Source organism: Hemitrygon akajei, chromosome 6, assembly GCF_048418815.1.
Source record: "Hemitrygon akajei chromosome 6, sHemAka1.3, whole genome shotgun sequence".
NCBI classification, from domain to species: domain Eukaryota; kingdom Metazoa; phylum Chordata; class Chondrichthyes; order Myliobatiformes; family Dasyatidae; genus Hemitrygon; species Hemitrygon akajei.
The window spans coordinates 35262779-35282694 of record NC_133129.1 but is presented as its reverse complement, the minus strand read 5'-3'; the positions used below and the strand labels follow the sequence as shown (position 1 = coordinate 35282694).

Sequence of the window (19916 nt, the reverse complement as noted above, 5' to 3'; positions counted from 1 at the left end):
GTTTTACGTTCTATGTTCTATTTATGGGCATTTGGATGGGTACGTGAAGTGGATAGGCTTGGAGGTTGTGGTCTGGTCATGGGCAGCTGGGACAAGCAGGCAGGGTGCTATGGTCAGCATGGAGCAGAGTCGCCACTTTATTGAGAGTGACCTGTCTGATTGGCAATTTCTTTCGAAAGAATACCGGCCATTTCTTATTTGCCAGGACAAATGAGTTTTAATAATGCTGATCTGAGCTAGGACCCCATTACTTACCTCTGAACCCAGCCAGGACACCAACAAGCCCAGACAATGAACTAGTTCCCTATCTCTCCATATCCCAATGACCTGGCACCTTGATCACTCACTCATACTATGTTCCCAACACGGCAACCATCTAATTCCTCGGATTCCTCAGCAGAACTGTCTCCAGCCTCCATCCCGAGTTGCTGGGACCATCCCCTGGTATAAGAATGATCTCAGATGCAGGTGTCCTCTGCAGTTCAGTACTGTCACAATACTGAACAAATTTGGCAATAACCTATTCCCCACAATGTCCAGAAGCTTTATAGAAACATATGCTTTCATGTTAACCATGGGAAGCAGATTACAGGCTTATTAATTCTAAAAGGGTTAGGGGTTTTCATCGACAACTGTCTGGGCTGAGGACAATATGACACTGTTCTGCTGAGAAGATAAACAATAATTGCGCAGGCTGGATTTCTCATTAGCGAAAAAAAATCAGAACTTCTTGCATTAAAGTAAAATTTCTTAATGCATATTAAGACAAACACAACGGCTCTTGGGAAAAAGACAGGAAAAATGTCAAGTACCGAAGGCAAGTTTCATCCAGATAACCTTTTGGATGAACCTTTTATCTCACCGCCTCTGATGCTCACCGCTGCTCTGACAGCAGGTTGCAAAGGCCAGCAAGGTTCCTGGCTCATTATGCAATCTGTGTGAAGTTAATTAATGAAAACTAAGGAAGCAGCTGGCATGCTGGAATCAGCTTAGCTCCCCGCATACAACTCCGTCCACTGAAACTGCCTCTAACCCCCTGCCAGGATTTAAGTTGTGGCCTTGCTGACACTTTGATGCTTCTCAAGTGACGGAGTATCCACAAGTGCCACTTTAAATATCAGGCGGTAAACTGAGCCTCAACAGATTCAGATGGAAGAAAAGGATCCTGTGGAAGATTTGAAGACGGAAGTCAATTTTTATTCTTGATTCAAATGCAAAAAATGCAAATGGCTGATCCTAGAGTTTAGCGGGATGTTGCTCTGTGCAGAATGACTGTCAAGTATTGTTAAGCCCGTGGCTCAGAATTTCTTGCTCGCAAAATGTTTTGGGATGTTCTCTGGATGTGATAGAATAGTTTAAATACCAAGCCCTCCTTTTGCTTTCTTATGATGATCTTAGTACCCTACAGTGGGAAGGGGGAAAAAAATCACCCACAATTCCCTATTCCAACCAATCAGGTGGTGGTAGCAGGTGTGGACACAATTACAGTAGTACTTACAATGACAATGGAGCCCATTTGGCCCATTCTGTCCATTCTGATTCTTACGGAAACAATCCTGTTATCCTATCCCACCACCTTCCCTTGTTCCTACTTATTTCTTTGTACCTATATACTGTAATATATGCTCAGTAGCCATTTTATTAGCTACACCTGTATTCCTGTGAATTAAAGCAAATCGGACAATCACAAGGCAGCACCTCAAAGCATAAAAGCATGCAGACATAGTCATGAGGTTCAGCTGTTGTTCAGACTAATCATCAGAATGGGGAAGATATGTCATCTGAGTGACTTTGACCATGGAATGATTGTTGGTGCCAGACAGGGTGGTTTGAGTATCTCCCGAAGTTTTCATGAACAACAGTCTAAAGAGTTCACTGAGAATGCCGGGAAACAAAAAAGCATCCGGTGAACTGTTCTGTGGGTAAACATGCTTTGTTGGTGACAGAGGTCAGAGGAGAATGGCCAGACTGGTTCACGCCGACTCAAACAACAAACCGTTACAACAGTAGTGTGCAGATGTCGAACACATCTCTGAATGCTCATGTCAAATCTTGGACTACAGCAGCAGAAAGCCACAAACATCCACTCACTGGCCACTTTCTTAGATAGAGGAGGTTGCTGATAAAGTGACCACTTAGTGTTTACCCCTGAACCCACACCCATGCTCTTATTCTCTCTCACCGATGCTCATACTTCCCCTTTGATTCCAGCTGGTTATGATGCCACAGACAACAAATGCTTTGGCTATGGCAACGACACACACAACCATGACATGCCTACGAAACAAAAAGCAGCACTCCTTACCCTCCCCATCCACAGTCTATTTGCTTGATTGAGCACCAAGGTCTTGTAGAATAGGGCCCCGGTGAGAACAGAAAACTTTGGTGGAGTGGGAGGGAGATTAATTAAATAAATGTTTAAATGATCTTTCTTAGCCTTCGGCTATAAAGGTGCTGCCTGAATAATAGCTAGAATTTATTGTGTGAGTAGTGGCTGCAATGCCTTGATACGATCCAGTCAAAATAAGCCAAGTCTGATGTAGAACAGCCATTCTGCAGCGTGAATAAGGTTTCTCCTGATAAAAGTTCACGAGAGAAAAAACATTTATGTCCTGCTGCAGCCTAGGAAACAGCACCATCACTCCTTCCTTTCAGGAATGGGAGAAATTATTTCTGTTGGCAGCCAGACAACCTATAAATCTTGCTTGGTGACACAGGCCTTAACACTGCCACTAATCTGGGGCACACAAACGGTGACCTTTCCGTAAAAGGCTGTGTGGCGCGGAAAATTGTGGTTCAGCCTTGATAAAAATCTCACGGCCTCTCAGAATCATACACTGGACCTTAAAACGTTCTGGCATACTGCATGGAGTTTTTAGTTTTTGCGAAGAGACGTCACTGATGTCAGCTGGGAAGGGGTCAGGGTCCGCAGACCCTAAATAAGAGAGCAACTGAAGTGCTTGCAATCAGTGTCTGAAGCACCATGATTCTGGGGAGAGAAGAGGACCTGATCATGAATCCAGTTGGGAAGGATCGGTGATCAAAGTATTAAGTACTGGAGTTGGGATGTTATGTCGAAGATGCATAAGACATTGGTAAGTCTAATTTGGAGTACTGTGTGGATCTTTGGTCACCTACCTACAGGAAAGGTATCAATAAGATTGAATTAGTACAGAAAAAATTTACAAGGACGTAGCCAGTACTTGAGGACCTGGGTTATAGGGAGAGGTTGAATAAGTTAGAACTTCATTCCCTAGAATGTAGGAGAATGAAGGGAGATGTGCTAAAGGTATGCAAAATTATGAGTATAGATAGGGTATAGATAAGGTGACATCTTCCAGGTCAATAATTCCAGGTTTTCTACGTCTTCTGCTTATTCTTTATATCTTAATTTTGTTTCAGGAACTGTTGGAGTTTGTGACTTACAGTCTGTAGTTCAACTGAGTAAGCTAGTGCACTGCTGTCCCCAAGAAACCTGCAGGAGAGACACATGAGCAGAAGCTACCATGAGGACAAGCTCAGAGATGAGACAAGGGGCCATGATCGACTGCATTTTTCGCTGATTAAAGCATTGAGGAAGATTGAAGCATTGAAGCAAATGCGGAGGAGAGCGAGCAGTTTTCAGAGAGGCTGGGTGGCTCGGGTCGTTGCCCTCGGAGGGGCCTGCTGGTTTGAGTTACTGTCTTCGGGGGGGGGGGGGGCCTCTGATTTGGGTCACTGCCCTTGAAGAAGCCACTGATTTGTGTCACTGCCCTCGGAGGGTCCGCTGGTTTGAGTCACTACCCTTGGAGGGGGCCTCTGGTTTGAGTCAATGCTCTAGCAGATGTTTTCAAAGTTCTGGGATTAATGGATTGGCCTCTTAGAGTTCAATGTTTTTGTATTGTGTTCTTGCCCATTCTGTCTTGTTGCCAATTGGTGGGTTTGGGGTTTGATGTTCTTTCTGTTTCTCCTTGTGATCTGTTAGTTTTGTGCGACAGAGGGTTTGGGGGGGGGCTTGGGGTTAGCAAATTCTAGTTTCTTCTTCTTTTTGTGTGAGGGGAGGGAATTGTTGTCTTTCTTTCAACTACTTCTATGGTTTCCATACTTTTTGGCTATCGGGAGAAGAAGAAGCTCAGAGATGTATTCTGCATACGTAATTTGATAATAAAATGAACCTTTGGAAATTTTTAAAGAGTTCTCCCTGTGACCATGTGGGTTTCCTCCAGGTGCTTCGGTTTCCTCCCACGTTCCAAAGATAAATGGTTAGGGTTAGTGAGATATGGGCAAGCTATGTTAACGCTGTAAGTGTGGCAACACTTGCACACTGCTCCTCATTGATCTAATTTGATGCAAACGACACAGTTCACTATATATTTCAATGTTTCAATATACATCAAGTCAAGTCAAGTCAAGTCACTTTTATTGTCATTTCGACCATAACTGCGGGTACAGTACATAGTAAAAATGAGACAACGTTTTTTCAGGACCATGGTGTTACATGACACAGTACAAAAACTAGACTGAACTACGTAAAGACAACACAGAAAAAAACTACACTAGACTACAGACCTACACAGGACTGCATAAAGTGCACAAAACAGTGCAGGCATTACAATAAATAATAAGACAATAGGGCAGTAAGGTGTCAGTCTAGGCTCTGGGTATTGAGGAGTCTGATAGCTTGGTGGAAGAAACTGTTACATAGTCTGGTCGTGACAGCCTGAATGCTTCAGTGCATTTCCCCAGATGGCAGGAGAGAGAAGAGTTTGTATGAGGGGTGCCTGGGGTCCTTCATAATGCTGTTTGCTTTGCAGATGCAGCGTGTAGTGTAAATGCCCGTAATGGCGGGAAGAGAGACCCCCGATGATCTTCTCAGCTGACCTCACTATCCACTGCAGGGTCTTGCGATCCGTGTGACAAATAAAACTAAGCTTTTAATCGGGAGCTCCAGCCATTTACTATTATCCAAAGGCAAGGTGAACTAAGACTAATTTTTACAGGAGCACCAGTGAGCGTGTCCTGACCAGCTGCATCACCACCCTGGTATGGGAATTGCAAGGCATTTGACCTCAAGACCCTACAAAGGATTGCAAGGACTGCTGACAGGGTCATTGGAGTCTCTGTTCCACCCATCTGAGGTACTTATCAGGAGCATTGCATATGCAGGACCTTAAGCATTGTGAAGGATCCCTCCCCCTGTCCCTCAATTTCTTTGACCCCCCCCCCCCTGTAGGTAACAGAGCATTAGGACAAGGACAGGGCAAGCATCTTCTTCTCTGAAGCCGTGGGACTACTCAAGTTCTAGTCTCTCCACTGATGGGGCACTACACTGTTTGCTTTTTGATTTGTGTCGTAAATGTGCCTTATGCAAAATGTCAATCTTCCAGAATATATTTGATTCTTTATTAATTTATTTGAGGTAATATTGTGCACGTTGGTCCTGAAGAACATGTTATGCTTGGCGACACACAAGTATACAGTTAAAACCTGGTGTTACTTGAAGGTAAAACCTGGCTTTGAAACAGCACAGAGGCTCCGTGTCCCTCTAGGATTTAGCTTACAATAGTTACCAATATTTATCAATAATCTAGTGATTATTCCAGAAACTGATTACAATGTAACATGATAGGACAAGTCCCTGCAATCAGACAGAAGCAACAATGAAGTGGTTTGGGAACCTTGTCAGTTCTGTGACGCCCGTGCATCAGTTGGTGCCATGGACACAGGTGAAACTAGTGTGCCGGATTTTTCAACAACAGATCAGATAAAGCTCCTTGAATTGAGCTGTTGTTTTCAAGTCAATTGAAGTGCTGGCTCCATCCCAGTGCGTTTTGATACTTCTGGAACCCGAGACAGTTTTAGTCATGTTTGGAATTTGGATGCCCCTTAGAGTTCAATCAAATTGCAACGATAAGTGTGTAAGTGAAATGTGTACAGTGGGTTATGAAGAATAACCAGCCCTCCTTGCCAGAGGCATCTTGGCTCATTTGCAAGTCCAGGCACATATAATCCTTCCTTTCAATAACCTTTTATGGAGTTTAGTATACAAGTACTGTGTTGTTTGTGGTGAGGCCTGTTTTGCAAATGTTCAAGTTCACATGATTGGGACCAATCACCTTTCCAGGTCTGACCGATTTGGACTCCAATTATAACAAATAACACTACAATAGAAAGGCTTTAAAATACAGTATGCAGTACTGTGGAAAAGTCTTAGGCACAAATTTATAGCCTGGGATCCTAAGACTTCTGCACAGTACCGTAGTAATTTTATGTATTGCCACTGTACTGCTGCTGCTGCAAAAAAGCAAATTTCATGACATACGTTTGTGATGATAACCCTGATTCTGATATGGGTCTCTTTTGTAGACTGAGAGTGGGAAGGGGACAGGGAGAAGGGAACCATGATCAGCAAAAAAAGGGGAAGGAAGCAGGAAGCACCAAAGAGACATACTGTAATGATCAATAAACCAATCATTACTTTGCCTGGTATCTCAGGGCTGAGTGTGTCTGCACCCGTGCGATCCCCCGTCCTGGCACTCCTTCTCTGCCACCTGTCTCACACCCCTCCCATGGCACCCAACCCTCGCCATTTCCAACCTCCTTCGCTCCCGCCAGATGCACAAACTCGCTCTCCGCTCCGCGTTGACATATACAATACCTGAGCTGTATATATGTGCCTATGTGCAGTAATGTATAGCAAGGTCACTGCAAATGAGGGTTATTGCTCTCAGATGGCTCAGTTTAAATCTTGCTGAAAGATTTTGATCTTACTCACAGGCCTCCTAATTTAAGCTCATCGATTATTTTGATTCCGTATCTGCACTACTATTTTTTATGGAGGGAAATTAATGTCCACGTTTCAGACCGAGACCCTTCTCAGCCTGAAACATCGATGTTTTACTCTCCTCCATAGATATGGTCTGACCTGCTGAGTTCCTCTAGCACTTTGTGTCTGTTGCTCTGGATTTCCAGCATCTGCAGAACCTCCTGCGTCCACCATTTTTTAACAGCGTGGTCGATCAGATTGTAGCATCAATTCCAAACTCCAAACCACCCATGGTCATCTTTCACCCTAGCCAAATATCCATCGATCTCTACCTCAAAAAATTCCAGTCTCCATTTCCGCCGCTCTTTGAGGAAGAAAGCTTCAAAGGCTCACATTTCTCTGAGAGATAAAAGGCTCATCTCACCTCTGGCATAAATGGGCAACCTGCTTACTTTTAAACAATGACTGTAGATCTGAGATATTCCACAAAAATAAATATCCACTTTGTCAAGACCCCTCAGGATCATAGCCTGCTGTATAACCACAGGAGAATTCCACGAGGTAACATACAATGGTGCTATGCTCTCTGTATCTTTGAGCTTCCAATATTTAATTTCCTATTACCATAAGAGCAAGAGTAGGCCATCTGCCTCTTCAATCCTGCTGCTCCATTCATTATGGCTGATCTACACCTCTGCACTGTTCTCCTGCACCAGGAGAAATCTACGTTTATAAGAAACTCAGTGAATGAATCCCCACACCACAGTACAGTAGCACAAATCACTTTACAGCATCAGCAATCACTGATTGGGGTTTGATTTCCGTCACTGGAGGTTGTACATTTGCCCCGTGACCATGTAGGTTTCCTCCAGATGCTCTGGTTTCCTCCCACATTCCAAGGATGTACACTTAAGGTCAGTAAGCTGTGGGCCAGCTACGTTGGCACTGGGTATGTGGCAACACTTGTGGGCTGCCCCCAGCATACTCCTCGCTGATCTGATTTGATGCAAACGAAACATTTCACTGCTGTAGATTTGACAAATAAAGCTTATCTTTATCTCTTTAAAACCCTCCGGAGGAAAGAATTCCAACGGTGAAGAAGTCTTTCCTCACTTCCGAGCCAGCCTCTCATAATACTTCCACCCCCTCATAATACTTCCACCCCTTATTCCGTGATGGAGATTCCATCTCACCTCAGTCCGGTTCTCGGTTGACTAGACACTCCCACACAAAAGCAAAGCAGGAAGCATTGCCAATTCTTTCTCCACTTTGGCAGCAAAACTGTCTTGGTGGTCCTGGTGGCTGTGGTTTAGAATGACATGTGGCAATTTTCCTCGTGAGAAGATTTAGATGGCTACAGTTAATGCCTTTAATTTGAAAGCAGCCTGGTATCTCTAATGCTAAGCTTTGCAGTCGTAGACCATTAATCAGATCAGAGAAAGCAGGTAGGGCTGGGGGAGGGGACGAGAGAGGTGGAATGAATAATGAAGGGGGAAAATTGCCAAGAAAGTAATCAATAGGAGAAAATCCAACGCTACATATCTCTGGAAACCACCAAAGTGGATCAGTACATTGTACTGCCATGCACTCTACTCAGGTGGATTAAAGCATGCTTTATTCTACTGACATCTGGTATGTTATACTTGACCTGCCTTTGAACCTTCTCAAAGGCAACTCACTGCTGCTGATGCAACCAAGCAGGATTCATGGTAACAAAGCTTCAGATTCCACTCAGCAAACCCCACAGCCCTTCAAAACAGCAAGGCAGATTTAATGTGAGAGTTCTCAAAAGACGAAGTTTGCAGTGCCCCTGTGCATTCTGCTTGCTACATATACGGTGCATTTTGTTGTTTACGGCAAATGCAGTTTACCCTAAGGACAGAGACAAAACCTGTTTTAAATGTAGAAGAAATTTCAGTAACTTTCTCAGAACTAGCAAGCATGGATGGAATTTTCTAGCCACGAAGTGAATAGTTAATGGAGTTTCTTACAGTTCAAGTTCAACAGTTAATCAACAAATCACATGTTTACAGCTAAATGAAACAGCGTTCCCCCAGTGCCAAGCAGCAAAACACAGTACATACAGTCACACAGCATATCCAATCACACACAGAACATACAGTCACACAGAGTACATACAGTCACACACAGCATATCCAGTCACACACAGAACATACAGTCACACAGAGTATATACAATCACACACAGCATATCCAATCACGCACAGTACATACAGCCACACACAGCGTATACAGTCACACACAGCATATCCAGTCACACACAGAACATACAGTCACACAGAGTACATACAGTTACACACAGCATATCCAGTCACACACAGAACAGTCACACAGAGTATATACAGTCACACACAGAACATACAGTCACAGAGTACGTACAGTCACACAGCATATCTAATCACATACAGAACATACAGTCACACAGAATACATACAGTCACACACAGAACATACAGTCACACACAGCGTATACAGTCACACACAGCATACCCAGTCATACACAGTACATACAGTCTCCGTTACTGGTTTTTCCGTTTTCAGCAGCGGTCAGTAGGCTGGGATTAATTTTATGGAGATGTGTCAGGGAATCCAAAATGCCGATTTGTGGTGGCTTTGAAAGTACCATGGTACTTGTTTATACCTGTTTGTATAAACATGGTCCAGTCTGTTTTCTCCCCTAGTGGCCATGGTGACATGTTGGTGGAATTTGAATTGAATTGAATTTCGGTTTATTGTCATTTAGAAACCACAACTGCAATGCAGTTAAAAAATGAGACAACGTTCCTCCAGAATGATATCACAAAAGCTTACGACAAAACAGACTACACCAGAAAATCCACATAACGTTTAGCAATCCCCAAATCCAGAGTCCGGAGAGGCTGCTGCATATTAATATCGTGCTACCATCTTAGCATGTTCCCCAGAAAGAAGCTCCAAATCCACCAGACAAAACAAGACTACCCAGACACATCAAGTCAGAAGACCAACTATACCACCCAACAAACCAAAAACTAAAGCTACAAGACCTACACAAAACCACATAGTTACATATAGTTATAGTTTACATATAGTTACAACAGTGCAGACAATACCATAATTGATAAAAAAAAAACAGATCATGGGCACAGTAAAAATATTCCAAAGATGTTAAAAGAGTATAAGTTCGAAAGAAACCACCACACAGTTTCTACAAGTCCTCAGGTTCCTGATAGACTCGCCATCCCACCTGGATGCTTGTCTTGTAGAGGGCTGATGATACTGTAAAGTTCTCCCAGTGCATCCTTGGCATTCACACTTGGAAGGAATGTAGACAGCAGGGATGAACACAACAGTAAACTCCCTGAGCAGATAATATGGCAGACATTTAATTGTAAGATTCTCAATTTCCCCGGAACAGTAACTTCAGTATTCAGTATTTTCAGTATTTTATACTACCAATGTCCAACAGGATCTTGTGACAAGAAAAATGCTTAAGGCAAACGTTTGCACCATCTGTTGGATATGGAGAGGCCACTGTGAAGGTTTTTTCCATCCAGCATTGTAAAGTCACTGAGTCATACATGTATATTCAACCCACAATGTCCATGCTGACCATTGTGTACCAATCCATATACTCTCATGTTCTAGAACGGGGCCCATGCACAATTTAAATGCTCATGTAGACTCTTCATAAATGCTGCTGGTAATATCGCTTCCATCACTCTCTCAGGCAGTATACTTCACCATTCTCTGAGTCAAGAAGTTCCCTCTCACGTCCCCTCTAAACCTCTTGCTTCTGACTTTTTTTTGAAAAAAACTATTTGATTGGCACATCATAGAAATAAATTTGAAAGTCTATCAATCATCCCCTCATTATGAAGTACATGCTTGCCCCATCAAAGTACTAGATACACACATTCTGACTGATCCCAGCAAGGACACAATGACCATTGTTTGGAAACCGCACCTCTCAAATAAGCTGCTCTGTGCATCCTTCACCTTTGGAATCCGGGATGCATCCTGATGCAAACATTATTAAATCCCTCTGCAAAACTTTGTATCAGATCAAACAAATTAACACAGGAGTAGACATTCGAGCCTCACCCATCTTTCAATAAGATCGCAGCTAATTCTATATCTCAAGCCAAATTCCACACCTGATTTGTTTACTGTCCAAAAACTAGTGATCTCAACCTTGACAATTTTCAAGGGCAAGTATCCGCAGCCTTCTGAGGTACAGTATTCCAAAGATTTACTGTCCTCTGGGCTAAAATATTTCTCCTCACCTCAGTCTAGTGTCCCACCCTTTTCCTTTCAACTGTCCAGCTGCAGGAAACAATTGGTCAGCATCTACGCCACCATTCCTCATCAGAATCTAGTACACTTCATGGTGAATAATTCCTCATTCTTCTAAACTCTCATACAGGTCAAAGAAAGGATCAAGTGAGACTTCGATGCACTGACTCCAAGGCATGTACTTCCTTCCTGAAATTAGAAATGGCTCACACGTGGTTCATTGTTTTTTTGTTGTTGTTTGAAAAGATTATAACTGAATGTGGACATTTGTCCATATTTGATATATACCTTCCAGCCTGGAATGTCTCCAATTTTGCCCAATTAGGACTTAATGACATTGGTGGGTATGGAATCGTAGGTAATGATGGCAAATTTTCTTCCCTGAAGTACATTAATGTGTCATTATTTTTATAATCCTTCTCTCCTCTCATTAATGCTTGTAAATGAAATAAGCATTTTTTAAGATTGCCGTTTCTTTTAAATTCCATGGCTAACAGCATAGATTTCGAACATCTCTGGATAATTAGCACAAGTCTTTTGATATAAGCCTAGTAACATATCCACCATGCTAATGAAACTGAAACGTAATCCAGACCTCACTATTGAGACCTGGATTTATCCAGTCTCCTTGTTGGCTGTCGTTTTCACAGTTAAGTAAATTCAAATATTCCCCGTGCAGATTCTTTTAAATATGAGCTTTCAGCATTAATTTCCCCATGAGAGCACTAAATTGGAAATTACTAAAACAAACTGTCCATGTTTGTTGAGATAAAAGTAATTATATTCTTCAGCCATTATGGTAAAATGAACTGACACAAATTTGATGAAAAATTAAAAATCAATCTGCGGCTCTGGTATAAAGTTAACCCTAAATTTTATTTTAAAAGGCACTTGATAACATTCAGAATTTCTTATCCACGCACTCAGTGAATTCCCTGCAAAACTTGCAGATGTGAAAAGTAGTAAGTTGCAGTGTGTTGATTTCTGTGTGGAGTCAATTGTAATCTACTTTTATGCAACAAAAACAAGGCAAAATCATGCTTTTTATTGCTCGATGTAACTATGGAACAAGAACAATGCCACTGTTTATTACCCTGAGAAACACACTTGAGCTCTCCCAGTTCAAGTGGATGGGACAATGAAGGAGGATGTGTGTACATGAAGGGGAACTTTGAGGTAGAGATGCTCCCATACACCTGCTGCCCCCTAGACCTTCTGAGTGGTAGGAGACCAAATTAGTTAAAAGCACAAGCTTCAACCTCTTGTGCTGGTCATCCTGAGCTTGTGGTAAACACCTCTGTATTTTTGAGCTGCCTATGAAACCCAAATCCAAACACAGGTGGGCAGAAACACAGACACTGGTCTCCTCAGCCCACCCACATAGACAGCAAAATCCCTGGCAGCCTACCAAGAGCATGACTCCACTTTCAACTAAACAAGTTTCTGAACTGGCCAGCAGTTACAGAAATACATTCAAATCAATCTGGTCATACTGGAATTTCAACAACTGCGCAGCCAAGCTGATTGAACAACATGAAAAGTAAATTTACCGATTTAAAAAGACACCTTGATCCCAAAGCAAATCAAAACAATATCTCTTTCTCACTTTAAGCAAATGTAATTTTCAAGCTTATTTTTGTAGAAAATGAAAAATAGTACCCACTAATTTATACAGCTCAGCAAAGCTGGCTGACAATCACACGTGGTACCACATGCGGGATTAAGGCTTTTAATCTGACAGGAAAATATGTTCTATGAGAAAATGCATGTTAAAAAGCTCAACATGTGGAAATTTTATTGAACAGAGCTCAGCACTGAAGATACCAGATGAATATTGCGCACAACAGATCTTTTTTTAAAGGACAGCTTAATAAAGTGTTATGCGTAGACAGCCTCTCAGAGTTTCCTGCACCTTATGCATTTCACAAGCACTGGCATGTAGCAAATTATTGCAATAATTTAAAAATTAGTATCATTTATGTTTTTCTAATCCACAACTTGCAAAATGCTTTTGAGAGGAATACAGTTTTGAACTGTGCTTGCAGTGAGCGACTCACAGAAAGCATTCGCTCCCAAAAAGAAGAAGGAATGCAAAATCAGTTCAGTCTGGTTGAAAATGGTGTTGACTTATAATGGGCAAAAGGGAATGAAAGATTCTTAAAACAGTTTGGATGCAAAGGAGGACTCATTAGATGAGCATTGGAGAAGAAAAGATTAGAGGTGCTAAAGTTATGGAGGAAACTTCACACATTCAATGGAGTTACTCAAAGATCACGTCACAGAAACCAGAACTCTTTAAAACTCCAAACACCAGAGAACAGAAATGGAAAGAAAAAGATGGGTTGATCCATTCAGGTATATATCCTCTAACTTAACACATTTCTGATGGACCAGCAATGTAGCTAGAGTGTTCATTTTCTTTTTGTTTTTAAACATTGCATTATTTCACTGTAACATTCCTTATGGATAAAGACATTCAGTGTCATATCTTAAGAGAATGAAAACTCTTTACAATGAGCGAAGGATCATGGAACAGAATGTCCAGTTACAGAAAGGCTATGGAAAGTGGTGGATACAGCCCATTCTATCACAGGCAAAGTCCTCTCTAGCTTGACTACATTTACATAAAGCCCTGCCACAAGAAAGCAGCATCCATTGTCAACGGCCCCCATCATCCAGGCCGTGCTCCCTTCTCACTACTACCATCAGGCAGGAGGTACAGAAGCCTTAGGTCCCACCAAACCAAGTTCAGGAACAGTTACTACCACACAACCATCAGGGTCTTGAACTGGTGTGAATAATTTCAATCACCACTACTCTAAATTGATTCTAAAGCATAAAGCCTCCTTTCAAGCACTTTTTACAACTCATGTTCTCAGTACTCATTTTTATTTGCACAGACTTTCTTCATCTGCACGTTGGTTGATTGTCAGCCTCGATCTGTTTAGGTATAGTTTTTCATAAAATTCTATTGTGCTGTTTCCTGTAAATGCCTGCAAGAAAATGAATCTCAAGCTAGCATATGGTAACACATGCGTCCTTTGGTAATAAATTTAGTTTGAACTGTGATATTTGAAATGTAACCACAGCTTTGCATGAAGCACTTACTGTTGATGTGGTCAATGTAAAAGATACCAATCTGTGGGTCGTAGGCATCCTCCCAACCCAAAGGGAGCTCATCCCCCACACAATCTGCAAATGTCAGGGGTTTCGTAAATCTGAAACAGACACAAAAAATAATGGTTAGTTAAGGGTGTTGACTGATAAAAATTGTTTGCACTAATGTTATTTCACTCTAAGTAACTTAGTGACGTGCAAAAAAATTCTCAAGTCTTTTGCAATGCTTTACATTAACATTCCCCAAGTGCGGTATTCTATATAGCCATTTTGAAGAAAGCATCTTTGAGTAATTCAGATCATACAGGAGGAACGCAGGAAAGAATCCAGAAAGGGATTTTTTTATTTATTCTTGCAAAGATGTGTGTGTCATTAATTTATCACTTTTCTCCAATCCTCGTACAGTTAAGTTTCAGGACTAGCTCTGTTTAGCTGCTGTTCAATTCCAATAATGGCATTGACCCAACAACATCATATTTGCTAACTATATAAAAGGAGGCCATTTGCTCCACTGAGTCTATGCTGGCCCTCAGAGTAATCTGCTTCCCTGCTTATACTATTGCTCTTGCCCCATCCAGGGATAGCATTCCTCTTGTCCTCGCCTACCACCCCACCAGCCTCCGCATCCCAGCACATAATTCTCCGAAACTCCCACCATCTCCAACGGGATCCCACCACCAAGCACATCTTCCCCCTCCCCCTGCCCACATTCTACTTTTCACAGAGATCACTCCCTACATGACTCCCTTGTGCATTTGTCCCTCCCCACTCATCTCCCTCCTGGCACTTATCCTTGCAAGCGGACCAAGTGCTACACCTGCCCCTACACCTCCTCCCTCACTACCATTCAGGGCCCTAAACAGTTCCTCCAGCTGAGGCAACACTTCACCTATGAGTCTGTAAGGGGTCATTTACTGTGTTTGGTGAGACCCAATGTAGATTGGGAGACCGCATTGCCGAGCACTTATGTCCCGTACGCTTGAAAAAGCAGGATCTCCCAGTGGCCACCCATTTTAATTCCACTTCCTATTCCCATTCCGATATGTCTATCCATGGCGTGATGAGGCAACACTCAGCTTGGAGGAACAACACCTTATATTCCGTTTGGGTAGCCTCCAATCTGATGGCATGAGCATCGATTTCTCGAACTTTCAGTAATTCCACACCCCCTCTTCACCATTTCCCATCCCCTTTTCCCTCTCCTTGCCCACCCACCACCTCCCTCTGGTGCTCCTCTCCCCTTTTCTTTCTTCCATGGTCTTGTCTCTTTCATCAATTTACTTCCCAGCTCTTTACTTCATCCCCTCTCCCTTCAGGTTTCACCCATCACATTGTGTTTCTCTCTCCACTGCCCCCCTTTTTAAATCTACTCCTCAGCTTTTTTTCTCCAGTCCTGCTGAAGGGTTTCAGCCTGAAACGTCGACTGTACTCTTTTCCTAGATGCTGCCTGGCCTGCTGAGTTCCTCCAGCATTTTGTTTGTGTTGCCATACAATTGGTTCGCTTTCACATGCCCATGAACACATCCCTTACTGTAAAAATACAAATTGCCGGAGGAACTCAGTGGGTATCCATGGAGCTAAAGGGATTTTCAGTGTAGCAGGACAGGACTGCATTCGGATGGAGAGTGCAGAGGGGAAATAGCTAGTTGAAAGAGGTGAGAAGGATGGGTGAGGCAGGAGCTGGCGGGTGATAGGTCGATCCAAGTGAAGAAACAGAAGATGGACAGATGGAACCAGGTCCAGATGGAAAGCTTTCTTTGGTGCATCAATTAAAAATTGGTAAGAGTCAATGAGGACATGCAACTGTCCATAGCCTCTGGGGGAAGCAGAGTTGCTGGTGCACATTCTTAGTGAGGCCAAGCCCCAGGGTTTGTTGCAGAGGATTTCTTATAGTGACACAACTGCTAAAGCCTCTACCTCACAGCACCCCTGACCCAGGTTCAGTCCTGATCTCGGCACTGTCTATGTGGAGTTCGCTTGTTCTGAGATTTCCCCCTATGCAACATGGTTTCTTCCAGCATGCTAAAGATGTGCAGGTTGGCGGGCTAATGGGCTAAGCTGCCCCCTAGTCTGAGGTGTGGAAATAGAAGAGAAGAGATTGGACAGCTGAAGGCACAGGAGGGTGCACATGCTGGGATCAGCGAGAAGCAATAGACTGCTGGAGGAACTCATTGGACAGGCGATGTATTGTAGAGACAGAGGGAATGGTCAATATTCCCAGGTTCAGACCCTGCATCGGGATTGAGGAAGGGTATTATCCCAAAATTTCAGGAGGCTGAGATTGATTTTCCTGGAGTGTGGGAGTTTACGGGGTGACCTTTTAGAGTCTTATAAAGTAAAGATGGGCAAAGGTAAGATGGATGGTCAGTCTTTTTCCCATGGTAAGGGAGTCTAAAACTATTGGGAGTAGGTTGACAGGGTTAACGTATGAGGAGTGTTTGATGGCTCTGGATTTGAACTACCTGGTGTTTAGAATAATGGGGAGGGGGTGGAATCTCATTCAAACACATCAAATATTGAAAGGCCTAGATAAAGTGAATATTGAGAGGATGTTTTCAGCAGTGGGAGAGTCCAGGATCAGAGGACACAGCCTTAGAATACAACGGTCAAGCCAGGAGACAGTAGCGGCTGGAGATAGATAGAGGCAGATAAGGAACAAAAAAGGAAAATTAGACCCTAACATGGTAACAAAAATCTGTTTTTTCAGGTACCACACTTTCATGATATAAAAGAGATTTTTAAAAACCTATCATATTTATACCAATATCTCCATATCTCTTTACCTTGAGTTTGTCTTTTGTCTTGCTTTTGTTACGTATACAGTTCTGTACCAAAGTACTAAGGCACCAATATATTGCTAGGGTCCCTAAAACTTTTGCACAGTACTGTATTTGTCAACGTGAAGCAGGGAGTGAGCTCTTAAATCTGGCAGGAGCAAAGGATGTTGGGAATGGCAAAGGTGGATTACCGCAGGAGGGATGTGGGACAGTGGCAGAGAAGGAGTGCCAGGGGTGGGCTTGCTGTGGGTGCAGACACAACCAAGCCTGAGGTACCAAGCAAGGTCATTTGCTTCCAAACAATTAGTTTATTGATCATCACAGAGTGACAATCTGGTGCTTCCCGTTCCCTCCCCTCTCCCTTCCCCTTCCCATTCTCACTCCACAATAGAGACCCATATTAGAATCACTTACAGATGTCATGAACTTTTTATTTTTGGCGGCAGCAATGTAAAACTACTACAGTACTGTGCAAAAGTCTTAGACACTATATATATGTGCCTCAGATTTTTGCACAGTAATGTAACTATATTACCCTGACTCCAGACAAACAATCACATCACAGAAATCTGTGCACTGCAATTCATTATTCCTTCTCACATTTGCAACAGCTTTACAGGGAGTTCACTGACTGCGTGGATGTGGAATTATGAATGACGATGCCAAGTGCCTATTCATTTTAGGAGCTAAACAAGATACCTGGCTGTGAAAGCATACAGCATAAGGTCACACAATATTCGGCTAGTATGTGTAGATCAACATGTCATTCCATTTCCCTTTTTGTTAAATGCTTATCTTTTGATAAAACCATATGATACAGGAGCAGAAGTAGGCCATTCAGCCCATTAACTCTGCTCCACCATTCAATCATGGCTGATCCAATTCTTCCAGACATCCCCACTCCTCTGCCTTCTCCCCATACACTTTGATGCCCTGGCTAATCAAGAAGCTATGATGAACGACTGGGGGAAATTAAATAGAGTCTGAGAGTCCTATAGCATGGATACAGGTACTGCAGCTCACCAACTCTGTGCAAACCTTTCAAGCACCCATTTCATTTTTACTCCCATCAACTTCCCCCAGATTCTGCCACTCACCTCAACTTCAAGGCAGTTAATCTACCAAGCCACACATCCCTGGGATAGGACACCGTAGATCAGGTCTGAACCCAGCTCACAGGAGCTGAGAGGCAGCAACTCTCTCTCTCTGCCACCCCAACATAGTGAGAAGATGCAGACTGTAAAGTGTCAATGTAGATCATATAAAACTGCACAATTAGGCCAAATCGCCGTATTTGAACACAGAACGTTACAGCACCGTACAGGCCCTTCAGCCCACAATGATATGCTGACCTTTTAACCTAGTTTAAGATCAATCTAACCCTTCCCTTCTACATAGCCCTCCATTTTTCTATCATCCATGTGCCTACTGTAGAGATTCTTAAATGCCCCTAATGTATCTGCCTCTACCACTACCCCTGGCAGGGCGTTTCACACACCCACCACTCTCTATGTAAAGAACCTACTTCAGGAGGTAGGTTATTTCGCACAGAGAGCCTGGAGAGTTTTGGAAGCTCTAAAATTCTGTTTATTCAAAGAGTGATTGAGAGATTTTTAGGTGTTAAGGGAAATTGAAATAGTGCTGGAAAATGACTCAAAGGCAGAAGATAAACTCTGCTCGCGATGAGGTGTCATATGGCCTGTTACTGCTCCAATTTCAACACAAAGCATTAATTACATTTCACTTTCTCCAGGCATTGCCCGAATAGCTAAGTGTTTCCAATGTTTTCTATTTTAATTTCAGACTTCAGGGTCCTTTTTACTCCTGAAAAATCCATAATTATGAAACACCAAAAATTTCCACTGACCGCCTGCCTACCATTTCACCAGTTGGGTTAACATCTCTCCTCTTTGGATCTTTGCAAATTTGTTTCTTATTTAGTCTCTGAAATTCAAAATACTGTGGGAAACAAGTACTTACAGGGAACCTTCACTGGATGGTGGAACTTGCAGCAAGTAAAACACTATCTCAAAGGTCTCATGCAGCTAATTTTAAAGCACCCCATGAGAATTTTTCAACAATGTGGACATATCTTCTTCCAGACGTACTCTTATTTACTGATATCCTAATCCCAACAAACTCCACAATCCATCATCCCACTAACATGATGTCAGAGTTCTCATGAAGTGGTGAATCTCTGATCGTCAAAACTGAAACACAAGAGATTCTGCAGATGCTGTAAATTCAGAGCAACGCACACGCAAAATGCTGAAAGGATTCAGGTCAAGCAGCATCTATGGAGAGGAATAAAGAGTCGCTGTTTGGAGCTGAAATCCTGTGGAAGGGTCTCAGTCCAAAATGTTGACTCTTTATTCCTCTCCATAGACGCTGCCTGATCTGCTGAGTTCCTCCGGCATTTTGTGTGTGTTACTTGTCAAAAGCTGCAGACTTTCCACTAGAGGCTACAGACAATGCAATCCTTTGGACTCCCTTGTTTTCCTTCCTGCTCTCCCTGTCTTTTTAGAGATCTTTAGCAGGAAATTAACTTCACAGGGAAAGAGAGCTCGAAAGGAAGAGGAGCGCTCATTGCAAGGCTGTTATTGTGGAGAATTCTGCAAGCACACTCCTTTAATGCAATTCCTCAACCACTCTCACAGGGTGATTTCTTCTCTACCACACCATGCTCTGCAGAGAATTATTATTTGTTTCTGCATTCCTGGCGAGCTGGAATCTGCACTTGGTTATAAATATCTACAATAAATGTTAAAAATTAGACAAGTGGTATGCCAGGAATGCCCAATGGCTTGTACAACACAGCAACCCTTCATCGGCCGTAAATAAAATAACATGCCCTTTGAGTTGCCACTGTCTCCACCAATTAGAATGCTTCATTGCAATCAAATTTAGTGCCCTGAACCATTAAGAAATTATTCATAAAGTCACGCCACAGCGAGACTGAATTTATTGTGTATTAAACCAGAGA

General features: G+C 42.7%; 1 protein-coding gene across 3 annotated transcripts in view; it reads right to left on the bottom strand.

The window, feature by feature from the left end:
• Positions 1-19916, bottom strand: part of LOC140728944 (protein WWC2-like) — a 241370-nt gene that overhangs the window by 115182 nt on the left and 106272 nt on the right. For 2 of the 3 annotated variants that reach the window (XM_073048070.1, XM_073048072.1), the window contains exon 2: positions 14148-14257. The exons of the other annotated variant lie outside the window; for it this stretch is intronic. In XM_073048070.1, the coding sequence (XP_072904171.1) occupies positions 14148-14257 (110 nt within the window). The remainder of the gene's footprint in view (positions 1-14147; positions 14258-19916) is intronic. 3 annotated transcript variants of the gene reach the window in all.